Below are 17,334 nucleotides of genomic sequence, written 5' to 3'. Positions count from 1 at the left end.
CTATACACTATTAATCTTTCCACCAGGCAAAGCCAAAAAAACAGCAAAAACAGCTGTAAAATGTCCCAGAACAGGTAAGAAATAGATACGGATGACTAAAACTAATTATTACATTGTATATATAGACGTGGCCGGCCTTTGACCTGAGCGACCGGAGAGTTCGCTCAGGACGCCAGCTCTCAAGGGCGCATGTCCACAAATGCAGACATCGGAGGCCATTTTTTTGTAGACCTGCTCTAACTACAGATGGAGCAGAGGTGGGGAGAGAAGAGAGATGTCAGCGCTGGAACGCGGAAGTCAGGTGAGTCATTCCCTTGCCGCTGCCGTAGAAGGGGGGGGGGGACTGAGAGCAAATATACTACCTGTACGGGGGAAAATATACTACCTACACTGGGGGCAACAATACTATCTATACTGGGGGCAACTATGCTACCTATACTGGGGCAACTATACTACCTATACTGGGAGTAACTATACTAACTACCTATACTGGGGGCAACAATACTACCTATACTGGGGGCCACTATATAAACTACCTAAAGGGGGGCAACTATACCAGCTACCTATACTGGGGCAACTATACTAGCTACACATACTGTGGAAACTATACTAGCTACATATACTGGGGCAACTACACTAGCTACCTATACTGGGTCAACTATACTACCTATACTGAGGGCACTGTACTAGCTAACTTTACTTTTGCAACTATACTACCTATGCTTGGCTACCTATACTGAGGGCAAAAACCAACTACCCATAAGTGTACATGCTAAAGTGTGCAATCCAGGTGGGTACACGCACTGGTCTAATAAACATGAAAAACCAAACAAAACCACTACCAGTATATGCTGTTCAACCACCTGATATTTATTAAAGATCAAGGGTCCATTCACATGGGTCAATCCCAATTGGACCTATCCAGAATTATAACTATTACACACAATTATAATGCACAATTTGTCATTATGCGGGGAATTCCCCCAATATGTCTCACCAGGAAGTCCCAGACAACTGCACACAGAACAGACCCCAGGTTGTGACAAAATTAACCATGTCAAATCTGCACATGGGAAGAAGCAGACACGGACACTTACAATGCCAAAATATAAGAGCATCTAATATGCCAATTGCTCGTCCAATTATCCGCATCACCCCATGTGTCGACAGTGATGGTAGTCAACAGCAATAAAAATGCGCCCCCCCGCCCCCCTATGCCCCCCCACAATCACAGCACCATGCCCTGCATACAACCAAACATATAAAAGTTTTAGGTTATAGGGGTCGTCACCCCCAGAAAAAAGTGGCACAAAAACTGAGAGCAAAGTCTATAATGGCACAATTGAAAAAAATTCCGCAAAAGTTCCTACATCCAGGATTCAATTATATGAAACAGAGTTCAGCATCGAACAATCATCATAACTGGTCATGGAAGATCGCTGTCTTTTTTCCAAGAGTCTTTCAACAGTATAGGGCTGGTGCACCTAGCCAAGTTGCTGTAATATGAATTATAGGCCTATATTGATAAGACAGTTCACTATTTCAGACAAGCCATGCATCCCACCGTCAAAGTTTCAATGCGTGCAGTGCTCCACCATAGATGAATGTACATCTGAACTCTGTGGATATTTGTACCATACAGGCTATTTCTCATAGTTACCACCTCCTCCATTAACACGAGATGCAATGTCCGCATAGACTGCTAGACCGGCCCAGCTAACCGCAGTGTCCGTGATGTATATCTGCGGGAGTATCCGACTCGGGACCTTAGGCTTGTGTCATCGCGTCCAAGCGGGAATCCAAACTTAGGAGGTGTGGGCCATAGCTTCGGGCACCGTGCTCCGATCTGGCGGGAGGGCAGAGGGGGGCGGAGAGGCACATCTCAGCGCGTGACGCAGGCCTACGTCGACGCGTTTCACCCCGCCCAGGGACTTCCTCAGGACGTTCTGCGCAACTGCGCTGGATCACATGACCGCCTTTTATGCGACCCGGAGGTCGCTTCCGCCAGGAGTTTTTTTGAACATTTAGACAACATACTGCGCAGGTCTATTCGCTTGTATGACAACACATGCCACAGTTCATATGCGCAGCAAACACACTCGCACCCATAGCTCCCTCTGGTGGTGCAAGTCCATATATACACGTCCTCTGCATCTTTCAATGTGCTTGCATACGAACATAGGAGATATGTGCCAAAAGAAAAGTTGAACTTAATGCCATTACTGCCATCTAGTGAACATTGTTCAATTAACACCTATTAAATTGCAAAATAGCAGACCATAATACTATCTCTCACATGTTCTATCTGTTTATGTTTCTGCACTTCAAATAGGCAATAATACCAGCAATTATAGTGCCATTATCACACAAGACAAGTAACATATACCCCATATCTCAATAAAACTGGCCGGGACCAATCAAATTATTTCAAGAACACCTTCAAGTTAAGGTCCCTATTTAAACCTTTGGGATATAGCGTATCCAGTGTATATATCCAATAGCTCTCTTTCCTATACAATATAGAATCAGTTTTCTCAAATCTAACACTTGGATTTAAGCAATAAATACCTTTTACCTTCAGTCCGGCTGGGCTGGATTCATGAAAATCAGCAAAATGAGTGGAAATAGGAGTTTTGTCCCTTTTCTCTTCCTTAATAGAGTCATTAATACTCTTAATGTGTTCTTGTATACGGGTTTTAAACTCTCTTTTAGTTTTTCCTATATAATATAGACCACAAGGACACATCAGTTGATAGACTACATGTGTGGTATCACAATCAATCATACTATTGATTTTAAACTGCTGTTTGTTACTAGAGTCGTAAAATACATCTGTTTCATCAACAAAGGGACAGACTGAACATTTACCACATCTTGTCATACCCTTAATACCCAGAGAGCCCATAATAAGGTCAGGTTTATACTCAGATTGTACCAATAAATCAGACAGATTCCTGTTTCTCCTAGCAGTTAGCATCGGTCGAGGGCCTACTATTGTAGCAATCTTATCATCCTTTAGCAACATATGCCAATATTTTTCCAAGGTTTCTTTTAATCTGTCCCAATGTCCCCCATATGTAGCAATCATTCTGGGGAAATCCTCTACTGCAAACTTAGGCTTCTTCATCAATAATGTATGTCTGTCCGTATGCAAAGCTCTATACAAGGCTGATTTCAACAATTAATGTGGGTACCCCCTTGCCCGCAATCTTGCCCTCAAAGCTTGAGCTTCCTTTAAGTACTCAATGGTTGAGGAACAATTCCTCCTAATTCGGAGGAATTGTCCAATAGGTACAGCTCTTTTCTGTGAATTTAAATGGGCACTATTATAGTGTAACAGCAAATTTCCTGCAGTTTTCTTTCTATAGGTCCTAGTAGACAGGCCCCCATCATCCCTGGACACCTTTATATCTAAGAAGTCCAGTTAATTTTCATCTATTCTAGAAGTAAGGAAAATGTTGAATCTGTTTGAATTAAGACTTTTCACAAATTCGAAAAAAGTAACTTTAGAACCTGCCCAAATCAGAAAAATATCGTCCACATAACGAATCCACAGTAGTACGTATTTTTTATATAAGGCATGGTTGTAGACTATCTCCTCCTCCCAAGCCCCCAAATGGAGACAAGCATACGCAGGTGAGCAAGCCGCTCCCATGGCCACACCCCGTTTTTGTCTATAAAAATTTGCCGTCGAAAGTAAAAAAGTTATTTGTAAGAATGAACTGTAAAAGGGAATCAACAAAATCATTATGGCCTTCATTATGAGGATAGAATCGTTCCAAAAATTTTAGAGGTGGCTCGTCTCCCAATATCATTGGGGATGGAAGTGAATAAGGACTCTACATCCAAGCTTGCAAGTAATGCATCCTGTGGGATGCTAACATTCTTAAATTTTTCCAAAAAATGCATGGTGTCCAACACAAATGATGGGAGCCTCTCCACCAGCGGTTTCAATTTTATATCAATATATTGAGCTGTTTTCTCAAGGGGAGAACCCCTTGCTGAAATAATAGGACGTCCAGGGGGACATGCAGGATTCTTATGAACTTTCGGTAATATATATAGCGTAGGGATAGTATACTCAGAAACCAATAACGCTTTATATTCCTTTTCAGTTAAAATTCCATCCAAATAGCCCCACTGGAGCCTAATGTTTAATTGATCTTTGACTTTTTCAAAAGGGTTGAAAGTGATTCTTTCATAACAGGAGTTATCATTTAGTTGTCTATTAATCTCATCCAGATACATCTGTTCCGGCATGAGAACTATATTGCCTCCTTTATCACTTTTTTTGATGACCACCCCTTTCAGGTTTTTTAGTCGTGACAGGGACTTTCTTTCTGATGTAGTTAAATTATCCAACTGTTCAATAACCTCCGTCCAATTATTGATCTCATCTACTATACACTCATTGAATAATGAAACAAATTTATTTGTTTGTATAGTGGGCATATAAGTGGATCTGGGTCTCATATTAGTGTGTAGAGGCAGACAGCCGTCTAAACCCAACTCCTCCCCTTCCTCCCCTTCAATGATTTCAAAATAAATCGTCTATGTCCATATAACCCATTAATTCCTGGTCACCCACATCCGTGTCACCCTGAAATTGTAGTTTTAATAATACTTTACGTAAGAATAATTGCAAATCCTTAAATATCTCAAATTGTGACACCTGGTGTGAGGGACAGAAAGTCAAACCTCGATTGAGTAAATCTATGTCTGTCTTATCCAGCTTGACGTCAGTCAAGTTGATAGCATTATTACAATAAACATTGTCTTCATTGGTCATTTCCGACTGCTGTGTCTCATTTCTGACCCGCTGTCTCCTCCTCTTCCTGATCCTTCTTTTCGTTCTAAAAAAGTGCGTTGTCTAGTTTTTACTCCACCCCCCCCCCCCCCCCCTCCTCTCAAAATGCCTCTCTTTGCATTTTTCCTGGAGGTGGGTGGTTCATCTTCCCATTCCGACTCGTTATCCCTGATATCCTCACCTGAACCTCCCGATGAGGAAGCCCAGCTGACCTTTCTTCTCCTACTTCTACCTCTTATAGGGTTAGAGTATACTGAAAACACCTTCCCTGTCGCAAAATCCTGCACGTCCCTCTGAAATTTCTTTTGCTTGCCCTCTTTCAATTTCTCATTCTCAGAATCAATAGATCTCCTAATTCTGTCGTTAAATTTGTCAAACTCCACCTAACTTTTTGTACTAGGGGCACCTATGCCTGGTTACCTATGCAGAGGGCACCTAGAGCTGTCTATCTATACTGAGGGGGGCACCTATGCTTGGCTACCTATATTGAGGGCACCTACACATGAAATCCTATACTGAGGGCACCAATACCTGGCTATCTACCTACCTATACTGAGTCTGAGTGCATTTTTTGGAGGAGGGACGCTTCATGGCTATAACGCGCAGCGCATAGTCGTTACTATCATTCCAAATTTGGAGGGCCCTAACTTTCACACATATTGGTTTTATTAATATTCCTGAAAGGTTCTAGCCATTGTTTTTAAGTGTGTTCAGGATAATGCACTCTTTCCAACCATTTCGTGGTTATTAGTATTTTTCTATTATACATATGTGATGTGTCACAGAGATCTGAGCATTTGGCGTGATGTGTCACGACTTCAAAAAGGTTTGGAACCACTGTCCTAGGAGATAACTCCGGAGAAAAGGTGAATTGCATATGGGCGTGTGTGTGCGTGCATGCGTGTGTACACACGCGCAAAGAGGATGAAGGGGGGCACCACAATCAGGTTTTGCTCAGGGTGCTGGGAAACCTAAGGCTGGCCCTGTATATAGACAGCGCAGGGCAGTTTATTGGGCAGTGCGGGCAGGGCGACCGCACTGGGCGCAGACCAGAAAGTAGATGAAGGGGGGTGCAGACAGAAGGACATTACCGCTAGGGAGCTGGTGACGAGCAGTGCAGCCAAATGGAAGAATAAAGAAGATTACCAGCGTGATCACCCTCATTGACTCCTCCTAGGCTGCCTGCGTCAGACTTCAAGTCATCATCACGTCACCACCCCGTGATGACACCTGATGTCCTGTAGCAGTACTGCAGGCTGTCAGTACACGGTGCCCATGGAGGAGTCAGCTTTCCGGACTCTCCTCGCATGGGTGTTTTCTTGCTTCCTCCTGGATGAGCGGCTGGTCACTAGAAAGTAGACAGATCTACTTGTGACCTGTGGCTGTGTTTCTGTTCCTAAAGAGTAAGGGTTCCCAAGTCCACAGGGGTGGGGGGGGGGTGCAATTTTTACACCCTCGCCCTGGGTGCAATTTAAGGTCCGTACACACGCCGGACTGGAGGCAACGACGGGTCCGTCGTCACCTCCCTCTGGGTGGGCGTTCCAACGACAGTGTGTTACTGTCGTTGGAATGCCCACCCAGCGGGAGGTGACGACGGACCCGTCGTTGCCTCCAGTCCGGCGTGTGTACGGACCTTTAGCCTAGAAACTGCCCTGAGACAGTGGTACATTTTATTGTAGAACAATAAGTTAATTGTGTGATACCAAGCTTTGTGAAAGCTAAGTCTATTCAGGACTGTTCACCCTGCAAATCCTGGGACAAACCTGGATACACTCAGGAAAGGAAACTTGAAGATCATGTCATGAAATAACAATGGATGTGGTTCACATCTAAAATCGCAAAACGCTAACCTCTTTCCTAGCGTTTTTTCCTAGCGATTTCCAGCTATTTTTCACTGTATAGAAAGCGTTTTTCCAGCGATTAGCATTTCGTAATTTCTAGTTCAATTTAGCCTGCAGAAGCGCTCGAGAATCGCTCAGAAAATGCTGCAGGCAACACGTTTGCGTTTGAGCAAATCGCAAATCGCTTAGATGAGAACACTTCCATATGCTTTCATTATACACACGTTTTTCAAACCGCTAGCGATTTTCAGCAATGCTGAAATCGCTCTGAAAACGCACAAGTGTGAATGGGCCCTTAAGGACAACTGTAGTGAGAGGGATATGGAGGTTGTCATATTTATTTCTTTTTAAGCAATACTTGTTGCCTGGCTGTCCTGTTGCTCCTCTGCCTCTAATACCTTTGGCCATAGACCCTGAACAAGCATGCAGCAGATCAGGTGTTTGTCAAATTATTGTCAGATCTGACAAGATTAGTGGTGTTATTCAGACACTATTGCACCCAAACAGACCAGCAGGACTGCCAGGCAACTGGTACTGCTTAAAAGGAAAAAAAATTATGACAGCCTTCATATCACTTTCACTTCAGTTGTCCTTTAAAGGAATACTATCGATTCACATATTTTTTTCAATTGACACAGGAATTGTTTGGGAAGTGCTGCTAAGGGCTCTTTCACATCAGAGCTTGCGTTGGAGAACGCTCAAAGCATACGTTTTGTTGTATGCGTTTTAATGCGTTTTGATATGCGTTGCACTGCAGTGAGTGTGCGTTTTTAATCCGTTTTCAATGCGGATTAAAACTAAAAGAAAAACGCAGGCAATTTTTTTTCTTTTAGTTTTCAACTTTCTACATTGTTCCTCTGTTGCATTCTGGGACTGATTGCCTGCGTTAACGGATTAAAAACGCGCATAGTGTGCGTTTTACATTGACTAACATTGTAACGCATAAAGCTAGCGTCGGCCAAAAAACTGCGCCTGGGTGCAGTGTGACGCAACGCACAAAAAGGCTGCGTTATATGTGAAAGCTAAAATGAAAGTCTATGGACTTTCATTTCACCTTAGGGTAACGCAAACTTTACCCTTAGGCCTCGATTCATAAAGCATTCCCGCATTCGGAAATGCTGAAAACAGCTCACTTTACCGACCACACAGCAAATCTGTATTCATAAAGGCTTTTTCCGCATGAAAAGCCGACATTCGCGAGCAGAGTGATAAATCACCTCCTAGCGCGGTGATTATCATAGCAAAAGTAACAAGTAGTCAATTCATAAAGATTAGAGGTAGCGGTATGCGGACGGGTATTACCGCTACCTCTGATGTGGTGAGAAGCGTGCGGAATACAGTGCAGTGAATGGGACAGACCTCCCAAGCAGCTGCAGAAAGAACACTGCACGGAGGGACTCGGCCAGCTTCTCCTGTTTCCGCATGCCTACCGACAGCCTAACGCCAGCCTACAGCGGAATATCTCCGCACGCATATCACAACTAGCAACATTTTTATGAATTACCACCCTGAAGGCAGAAATACCGACAGCGGTGTTTCCCCGCTCGACTTTACCTTACCGACAGCACTTTTATGAATCGAGGCCTTTGCGTTTAACGCAGAAAATCTGCCTTAATGTGAAAGAGCCCTAAGTACTGGTGTATACATTTTAGTAGCAACTTCATTGTTTACTGTTAGTAAAATACATTCAAAGTTTACTGACGCTGCTGACTGAGCCATGAGGAGAGGGGAAATTCCCCTCACACTTGATCACTTAACTCTATGTGTAGCTCTGTGTGTGACAGAGAGAGACAGGACACAGGAGCTGCAGCTGTTGGGAGCTCTGCTTCTGACTGAAGTGTCTGAAGAGGGCAGAGGAAATGTAACTAATTGTCACAGCTTTTTCATATTGTTTTTGCTTTCAGAGTTTGATATGTTTGATATTTGCTTTCTGTAGTCTGATATGCAACTCTGGCTGTGCATTGAAGCAGACACCCCTTCTGCAATTGATTTGTCCCAATATAGCTAAATCCTACCCTCAATAAATTACAGCTTTTGCCTCTGATATTTAACATGAAAAGTAGGAAAATGTTTACACAGCTACTTAGACATTATTTGTACATTGTCATTTTAGAACACTTGGGTATCGATAGTATTCCTTTAAGTGTACATGGTTCATTCTGCATGAATCAAGAGCCTATTCACACTGATCTAAAAACACTAGTGGAGGCATCCTTGATGATAGACAACAACTAAAGCTACTATATAGGTGAGAAGTGTAATGGATTAGGTAGCATGCCACTTCCCACCTCTACTTTGCCTTTAGTTTCGATAAAAAAAATTGACCCGGGATCACGATTCTGCAGCTCGCCACCCTGCTTCTCATCAAAGAGCAGAGAGGCGGGAGAGAGGTGCAGAGGGGCAGGGGAGAGGCAGGAAAGGGGCATCTCTTGCAGGAGTACTGTTATCACAACCTCATGGTGAGATGAACAACAACAAAACTTTATTGAGACACAACATTAACAAACAACCAGAATGCAGTACTTAGAATGCAGACATATGAATCTCAACATCCTAACTTCTACCTTCTTTTGCAAATTTAAGTAAACTAGCTGATGACCCGGCGTTGCCCGGGTATGTATTTGGCTGTTGTCGGCCCCGCCCACTTTCTTAAACCCTAAAACAAAAACACTCAGTGACCACGTTTGTGAACTTTGACATCAATAATTTATATAATCCCATAGAAATTAAATCAATCAGATTGGCAGTTTGTGACTCCACCCCTCTCCAGCATTTGAACCCCAGTCACCCAATGACCAACTGTAGCAGGTTTGAGGCATCTGCTATAAAAAGTGTACAAATTGCAGCAATTTAAATATTCCCCTTTAAAATCAACAGGTGAATTTTCATTGGCTATTATAGGCTCCACCCACTTCCCTGAATATTAATCTCAGTCACCCAGTGACCATCTGGGCAAAGTTTGAGAACCCTGCCAAGAAGGTCTGCAGTTTATATTTTCCCAGTATAATTTGTTTTTTTGCTCTGCCCACTTTTTGTAACCTAGACACACAGTCACTTAATTACCAGGTTTGTGAGCTTTCGGGTCCTTGGCATCAATAAAAACATCTAAATGGCTGTTGTTGGCTCCACCCCTTTTTTGAATTCGAACCCCAGTGACCCAATGACCAACTGTACCAGGTTTGAGGCTTGTGCCATTAACAGTGCAAGAATGGCAGCAATTTAAATATTCCCCTTGAAAATCAACAGGTGAATTTTGATTGGCTTTTTTAGGCTCCACCCACTTTTCTGAGTAAGAATTCCAGTCACCCAGCAGCCAACTGTGCAAAGTTTGAGAACCCTGCCATTGACAGTGTAAGAATGGCTACAGTTTACATTTTCCCAGGGAAATTTGTTGTCGACTCCACCCACTTTTTGTAACCTTGACACACAGTCACTCAATGACCAAGTTTGTGAGCTTTCGGGTTCCTGGCATCAAAATTGTGTGAACGGAAGCAGTTTATCCAGCAAAGAAATATAATTGACTGTTTTTGGCTCCGCCCCTTTAGTGAATTTGAATCCCAGTCACTTAATGACCGACTGTAGCAGGTTTGAGGCCTCTGCCATTAACAGTGTAAGAATGGCAGCAGTTTCAATATTCCCCTTGAAAATCAATAGGTGAATTTTGATTGGCTGTTGTAGGATCAACCCACTTTTCTGAATATTAAACCCAGTCACCCAATGACCAACTGTGTCAAGTTTGAGAGCCCTGCCATTAACAATGTGCTGCTGCAGTTTATATTTTCCCAGCTGAAAAGTTAGTTGTTTTTGGCTCCGCCCATTTTTTTCTAACCTTGACATACAGTCACTCAATGACCAAGATTATGAGCTTTGGGGTCCTTGGCATTGATAAGTTGCATTTCCCATTGAAATTGAACGAATCTGATTAGCTGTTTGTGGCCTGACCCATTTTCAGAATTTAAACCCCAGACTCCCAGTGACGGGCTGTACCAGATTTGAGACCTCTGCCATTAAGAGTGTAAGAATGGCAGCATTGTAAATATTCCCCTTGAAAATCAACAAGTGAATTTTGATTAGCTGTTGTAGGCTCCACCCATTTTCCTGAATTTTAACCCCAATCATCCAGTGACCAACTGTGTCAAGTTTGAGAACCCTGCCAATAACAGGATGGCTGAAATCAATTTAACAAATCTGATTGGGTGTTTGTGGCTCCACCCCCTATAGTGCATTTGGACGCCAGTCACCCAATGACTGTACCAGGTTTTAAACCTCTGCTATTAGCAGTGTAAGAATGGTAGCAATTTAAATATTCCCCTTGAAAATCAACAGGTTAATTTTGATTGGCTTTTGTAGGCTACACTTACATTTCTGAATATTAATCCCAGCCACCCAGTGGTCAACTATGTCAAGTTTGAGAACCCTGCCATTAACAGTGTAAGAATAGTTGCAGTTTATATTTTCCCATGTAGAAAATGTAGTTGTTGGCGCCGCCCACTTTTTCTAACCTTGACATACAGTCACTCAATTACCAAGTTTATGAGCTTTGGGCTCCTTGGTATCAATAATTTGTATATTCCCTTTGAAATTACACAAATCTGATTGTCTGTACGAGGTTTGGTGCATCTGTTATTAACCGTGTAAGAATGGCAGAAATTTAAATATTTCCCTTGAACATCAACAGATGAATAGCTGTTGTAGGTTCCATGCATATTAGTCCCAGTCACCCAGTGACCAACTGGACAAAGTTTAAGAACCCTGCCATTAATGACTGCAATTTATATTTTCCCAGTGAAATGTGTTTTATCTCCGCCCACTTTTTGTAACCTTGACACACAGTCACTCAATGACCAAGTCTGTGAGCTTTCAGGTTCCTGGCATCAAAAATGTGTGAATGGAAGCAGTTTATCCACCAAGGAAATCTGATTGGCTGTTTGTGGCCCCACCCCTTTAGTGATTTTGAACCCCAGTCACCCAATGACTGACTGTAGCAAGTTTTAAGCCTCTGCCATTAACTGTGTAAGAATAGCAGCAGTTTAAATATTGCCCTTGAAAATCAATAGGTGAATTTTGATTGGCTGTTGTAGGCTCCACCCACTTTCCAGAATTTTAATCTTATTCACCTAGTGACTAAGTGTGGCAAGTTTGAAAACCCTGCGATTAACAGTCTAAGAATGGCTGCAGTTTACATTTTCCCATTTAAAATGAATGGCTGAAAGTTGATTGGCTGTTTTCTGCTCCACCCACTTTTCCTGGATTTGTAACCTTGGTCACCAAGTGACCAACTGTGCCAAGTGTGGGGACTATGGCTTGATTACTGTAAGAATGGCAGCCTTTTCCATTATTTCCATTGACATGAATGGGGGAAATCTGATTTGCTGCTTGTAGCTCCGCCCAGGTGTGCAGGGGGGCCGCGAGACCCCCAGAAGATGTCATTCCAGGTAGTGAGGGATCTGTGTACCAAGTTTCGTTCAAATCGGTCAAGCCGTTTTCACGTGATCGCGGCACATACACACATACATACACACATACATACACACATACATCTGATTTTATATATATAGATGGAGATAATTTTGAGGTCAAATGTGATGTGCTGAACAATGATATGTGTAATACAGACATGGGAATGTTGTCAATACAATGAAATAAATACATATATACTTAAGATATATATAAACATATATATAAACAAAAGACAGACCCTCCAAGTTGGCATAAAATTGGCCGTGGCCTTCTTTATTGGTTAAATTAAAATACTCAAAGAGGTCCAAATAACTTTATTAAATATATATAAAACTTTTTTCATCAAAACATCATAACACATAACAGCACTTTTTTGCGATCCACCACTACGGTTCGGACCACTTATAATACTCCAACTTTCCGAAAGGACCCCACCCGCCAGGCCTCTTAGCCTGGCACCAACCCCACAGCCAACTCAATGCAACATTGGAGGTCCCAATTAAAAATATCCAGACCGATGTCGCTAAGATGTACTCCATCCTGTCTGTACAAGCCCTGTGGCCCACCTTCTAAATTCGTGTGTCTAAAAGTAAAAACACCAATCTTTGGAAGAAACTTTTCCAATTTATGGTTTAAACGTCTCCTCACCTTTTCACAAGGGAAAAGATCAGGAGATGCCAACCACTTCCACCTAGGTACTATTTCGGAAAAAACAATAACTGACTGCGGAAAAATTCCTTTAAAGACTGCAAGATCGTCCCTAATTTTGAAAAAGAGCTCGAGGGATTTCATCTTGCCAATATAATTACCCCCCGCATGTACAATTAAAATGTCAGGTGCAGGCCAAGTTTACATAAATCAAATAAAACACTTTTTAAACGAGACCATACCAGTCCTCGCACTCCATGCCAGTAGACAGCGTACTCCTCTGGATCCATGTTCAGGTTGGTGGAATAGCATCAGCGAAAAGCTCTGTTATGAGCCCAGAAAATAAAAGAGTGGCCAATAATCCAGATCACAGTCTTTACAACTACAAACTAAACAAAAGTTTAAGGGCGAACATACAGCCCGAAAGCATTCGATTTCCATCTACCCACTTTTTGAATGATACTGTCATGTAAGCCTAGTTTAGACGCCTCCGTAGCAGCACCTATACGGAAAGAATGTGAAGTCAACCGCAAACCCCCAAGCCCAGCAGCATTCGCACACAGCTTAAAGAAAACCTGAACTGAAAATTAAAAGTCAAAATAAGCATACACAAGTCATACTTACCTCCCGTGTAGTCCACTCCTCAATCTCTTTTTCCTCTCCTGCGTCCTGTTTGTCCACTGTGATCAAGGGAATTCTCCATCCTCCATTTTGAAAATGGCCATTACACCATAACAGCTTTCTGGTCAGCACACAGTTAAACTGTAATATCACCCACTTGAGCCATAGGGAAACATGGACACATCAGTTCTCCTCTCAGCTGTAACTGACAGCAACTGATACATAACTGAGAGCAACTGATATATTTCAGTTCTGACAAAATGTTGTCAGAACTGGAAGGGATCGGCCTCAATTCACTAAGGTTAAAGAGGAACTCCAGTGAAAATAATTTAATATAAAAAGGTGCTTAATTTTTACAATAATTATGTATACATGATTTAGTCAGAGTTTGCTCATTGTAAAATCTTTCCTCTCCCAGATTCACATTCTGACATGTATTACATGGTGACATTGTTACTGTGGGCAGATTATGTAGCTGTTCTGGCTTTAACAGACAGCTATAAACAGCCATTTCCTGTGTGTGTCATTGTTACATTGTGGCAGTTTGCCCAGAGTACCGTACGGTACCAGAGCCTCTTGTGGGAGGGGTTTCAGCACAAAATCAGTCATACAGCGCCCCCTGATGGTCTGTTTGTGAAAATCATTATATTTTTCATGTAAAAGTGGGTATCAGCTACTGATTGGGATAAAGTTCAATTCTTGGTCGGAGTTTCTCTTTAACTCCTGTCTTTAATAACTCTTCTGAGCTGTTTTACAGTTATCACCATGGTGATATAATTGTGATAACTGTAAAACAGCTCTGGAGAGTTATTAAAGACAGGAGTTAACCTTAGTGAATTGAGGCCATTGTCAGAAGAAAATGGAGTGTTTCTGAGAGGAACTTATGGCAAGGTAACTATCTAATGTTCATTTGAAGTTACCTGGAGTGTTTATTTTAAATAATTTTACTCAGTACAGGTTCTCTTTAAGAACTGCATTGAACTGGAATTGAGATAATGGGAGGCCATTCTCATGGCGCAAAAGGGGGCCCTGAGAACTCCCCCTGAATTTCAAGTAATTTACTAAGTTCTGTATAGGGCATAACTTATTGCCCGACCAGGCATTTAGTTCAATTACAGCTCCTTTACCCAATTGGTCAGTTTTTAAAAACCTTAGAAACAGGCTCACTTTTGTAGAGGAGACCGACACATCCTCACATTGTAAACCACTGGCGGATGATTGAGACTGAGAAATAAGCTCAGAAATTCTAAGTGCTCCGAAGAACATTAAACAAAATGCACAACGAAAAAGCAGCGCTTCAAATTGAGAAAAACATACGGACTCTGTTGCTTCCCACAGCAACTCCAAAAAATAAAGAGAAATTGGCTGCCTGCTGTCAGGTTTATGTGAAACACGACGAAAGCCCTTCAAAGCTTGTCTTACAGAAAAATAAGAATTACAAGCAGGTAAATTGTTTAATTTTAGTAAAAATGAAATACCCGCCAGAGATTTTGCAATGTGTGAATGCGATGAGCCTTTATGCATACAGTGAGATATAAATTGCAGAACCAGACCTTCCGACACCTCCCATTCACTGATACCTACGGAATGAACAAAATTCCCCCAGTCTTTCCATGCGACGGAATAGGCTTTCCAAGTCGCCATGGAAACAGATTGTTTTATCCTTGTGCTAATTAATTCCAAATCAGCTCCCACAAGAATGCAGGCACTTCTTCTCACACGGGATGAGCAGCAGGAACTAAGGATCGAAATTTCGCCATCTGGAAGCGGGATAGAGCATCCGCAACATCATTTTTAATTCCAGGCAGGTGCTCTGCTTTCAGCCAAACATTAAACTTAAGCGTATATAAAACTAATAGCCTCAATAACTTGATTACAATAGGTGATTTCGAAGTTAGACAATTTATTGCATATACCACCCCTTTGTTATCGGTTTGAACTAATATACGTTTTCCTTGAAATCGGCAACCCCAAATATACATAGCTGCCACTACTGGAAACAGTTCTAGCAAAACGATGTTACCTGTCACCTCCTTTTGAATCCACTCATCGGGCCAACGGACATTAAACAAACTATTGTCCCAAAATGCCCCGCAGCCAATGCTGCCTGAAGCATCCGTGAAAAAATGTAATTGACAATTAGTAAAAAACTCCTCCTGCCAGACCGAACGACTGTTGTAGTCATTCAGGAATTCTGCCCATACCAATAGATCCTCCTTCATATCTGCAGAAACCCTAATATGCGCAAAAGGAGATTTTAAACCAGTCATAGATTTTGCCAAACGCCTCGAGAAAACACGTCCCATAGGCATTATGCGGGTGACAAAGGTTAAACAACCTAATAACGACTGCATTTCTTTTAAAATCACCTTCTTGCGCCTTAAAAAGGAGAATATTAAAATTTTTAACCTTTGCAATTTTTCACCTGGAAGCCTAAACTCCATTTTAGTTGAGTCTATTGTTATACCCAAGAATTCAATACAGGTACACGGGAAAACAGTTTTTTCCTCCGCCAAGGGAATCCCATATTCCCTGCATATTACAAAAAATGCTGTTAATAGCTGATCACAAATTCTTGAATTTTTTTGACCAATAAATAAGAAATCGTCTAAATAGTGCATTAAAGATGACTGCCCTGTAGTAACCTTAAAAAACCATTCTATAAAAGTGGAGAAGGATTCAAAATAACTACTGGATAACGAACAGCCCATTGGGAGGCATTTGTCAAAGTAAAATTCGTTTTCGAAATGAAAGCCTAATGAATTAAAACTGTCAGGATGAATGGGAAGCAATCTGAAGGCAGATTTTATATCTGCTGTGGCCAATAACGAATTCTGACCTAAAGGCTTCAAAAGCTCTAAAGCTTTATCAAATGAAGTGTATGCTACAGAAGCCATATCACTTGAAATGTCATCGTTTAAAGAACCCCCTTTAGGATAAGACAAGTGGTGAATTAGTCTGAAAGAACCTGGTTCTTTCTTTGGAACAATGCCCAATGGTGACAAGCGGAAATTCGTGAAAGGAGGTGACAAAAAAGGACCAGCAACTCTACCTTCCCTTAACTCCTTCTGAATTTTTTCTCTAACTACATCCATATGCAAATTAACCGACTTCAAATTATTGATCAAAGCGCAGCCAACTCCAGTGAAAACAGGCAAGCGAAAACCAAAGCTGAAGCCCTCAATTAGCAGAGCTGCCTTCGCTTTGTCTGGGTAAATTTTGAGCCAAGGAATGATGTTTTCCAGCTTCACTGGAGTGGCTGCCTTTGAGAAAAAAACTCCGTAGGAGTAGCCGATTGCGTTGACGCTGCTTTTTTAAAGCATTTGGATATTGGGTGTGCGCCTGCACAAAAGCCGCACTCATGGCGGTACTTGCAAGTGCCTGGCCATTTGCATTGTGTGTCGTTGAAGGCGAAACACATGCCCTTCTTGTACATGGCACTTGCAGGTGAATTTGCATTTTTAAATGTGGACACCCTTTGCGGCATCATAAGATTCAACCATAACATCTTTTGTACCCCATCTCATGTCCGGATGCCAACTTCTGTCTGAAAGCTTCATCATAGCTAAACCATGCAAGTTCACCAAAGGACTTGTATGCTTCTAAAATTTATTCCAAATACCTGAACATCTGCGGACATCTTTCCGGGAAGCGCTCTCCCAGAACACTGGCGAAGATACAAAATGCCTGCAGCCAATTATTAAATGATCTTGGCGCAGTGCGTTTCCTATCCTCATCAGCTTTGTCATCTTTTTTTTCCTTTAAACTTTCTTTAGCATGTGGCAAAAGAGATAATAGATCTACATGATCTCCTTTCCAAATCTTCTCTTTAATTGTTGTAGATAAATGAAATCCCAATGGGGATAATTCATAAGATAAGTGTCCTTTGTAGGCAGCTTCGGGCACGCCAGGGTTATTCAGAGGCAGTGTTTGCTGGCTTAACACAGGAGCATGATT

General features: G+C 42.0%; 1 protein-coding gene across 8 annotated transcripts in view; it reads left to right on the top strand.

Annotated features, from left to right (window-relative positions):
• Positions 1–17,334, top strand: part of LOC137525486 (histone H1-like) — an 88,199-nt gene that overhangs the window by 41,655 nt on the left and 29,210 nt on the right. For 6 of the 8 annotated variants that reach the window (XM_068246598.1, XM_068246597.1, XM_068246599.1 and 3 more), the window contains one exon: positions 27–74. The exons of the other annotated variants lie outside the window; for them this stretch is intronic. In XM_068246598.1, the coding sequence (XP_068102699.1) occupies positions 27–74 (48 nt within the window). The remainder of the gene's footprint in view (positions 1–26; positions 75–17,334) is intronic. 8 annotated transcript variants of the gene reach the window in all.

The sequence above is a fragment of the Hyperolius riggenbachi genome, chromosome 7 (genome assembly GCF_040937935.1).
Source record: "Hyperolius riggenbachi isolate aHypRig1 chromosome 7, aHypRig1.pri, whole genome shotgun sequence".
Taxonomy (NCBI): domain Eukaryota; kingdom Metazoa; phylum Chordata; class Amphibia; order Anura; family Hyperoliidae; genus Hyperolius; species Hyperolius riggenbachi.
The sequence above is the reverse complement of the archived record's forward strand: the minus strand, read 5'-3'. Positions and strand labels throughout refer to the sequence as shown.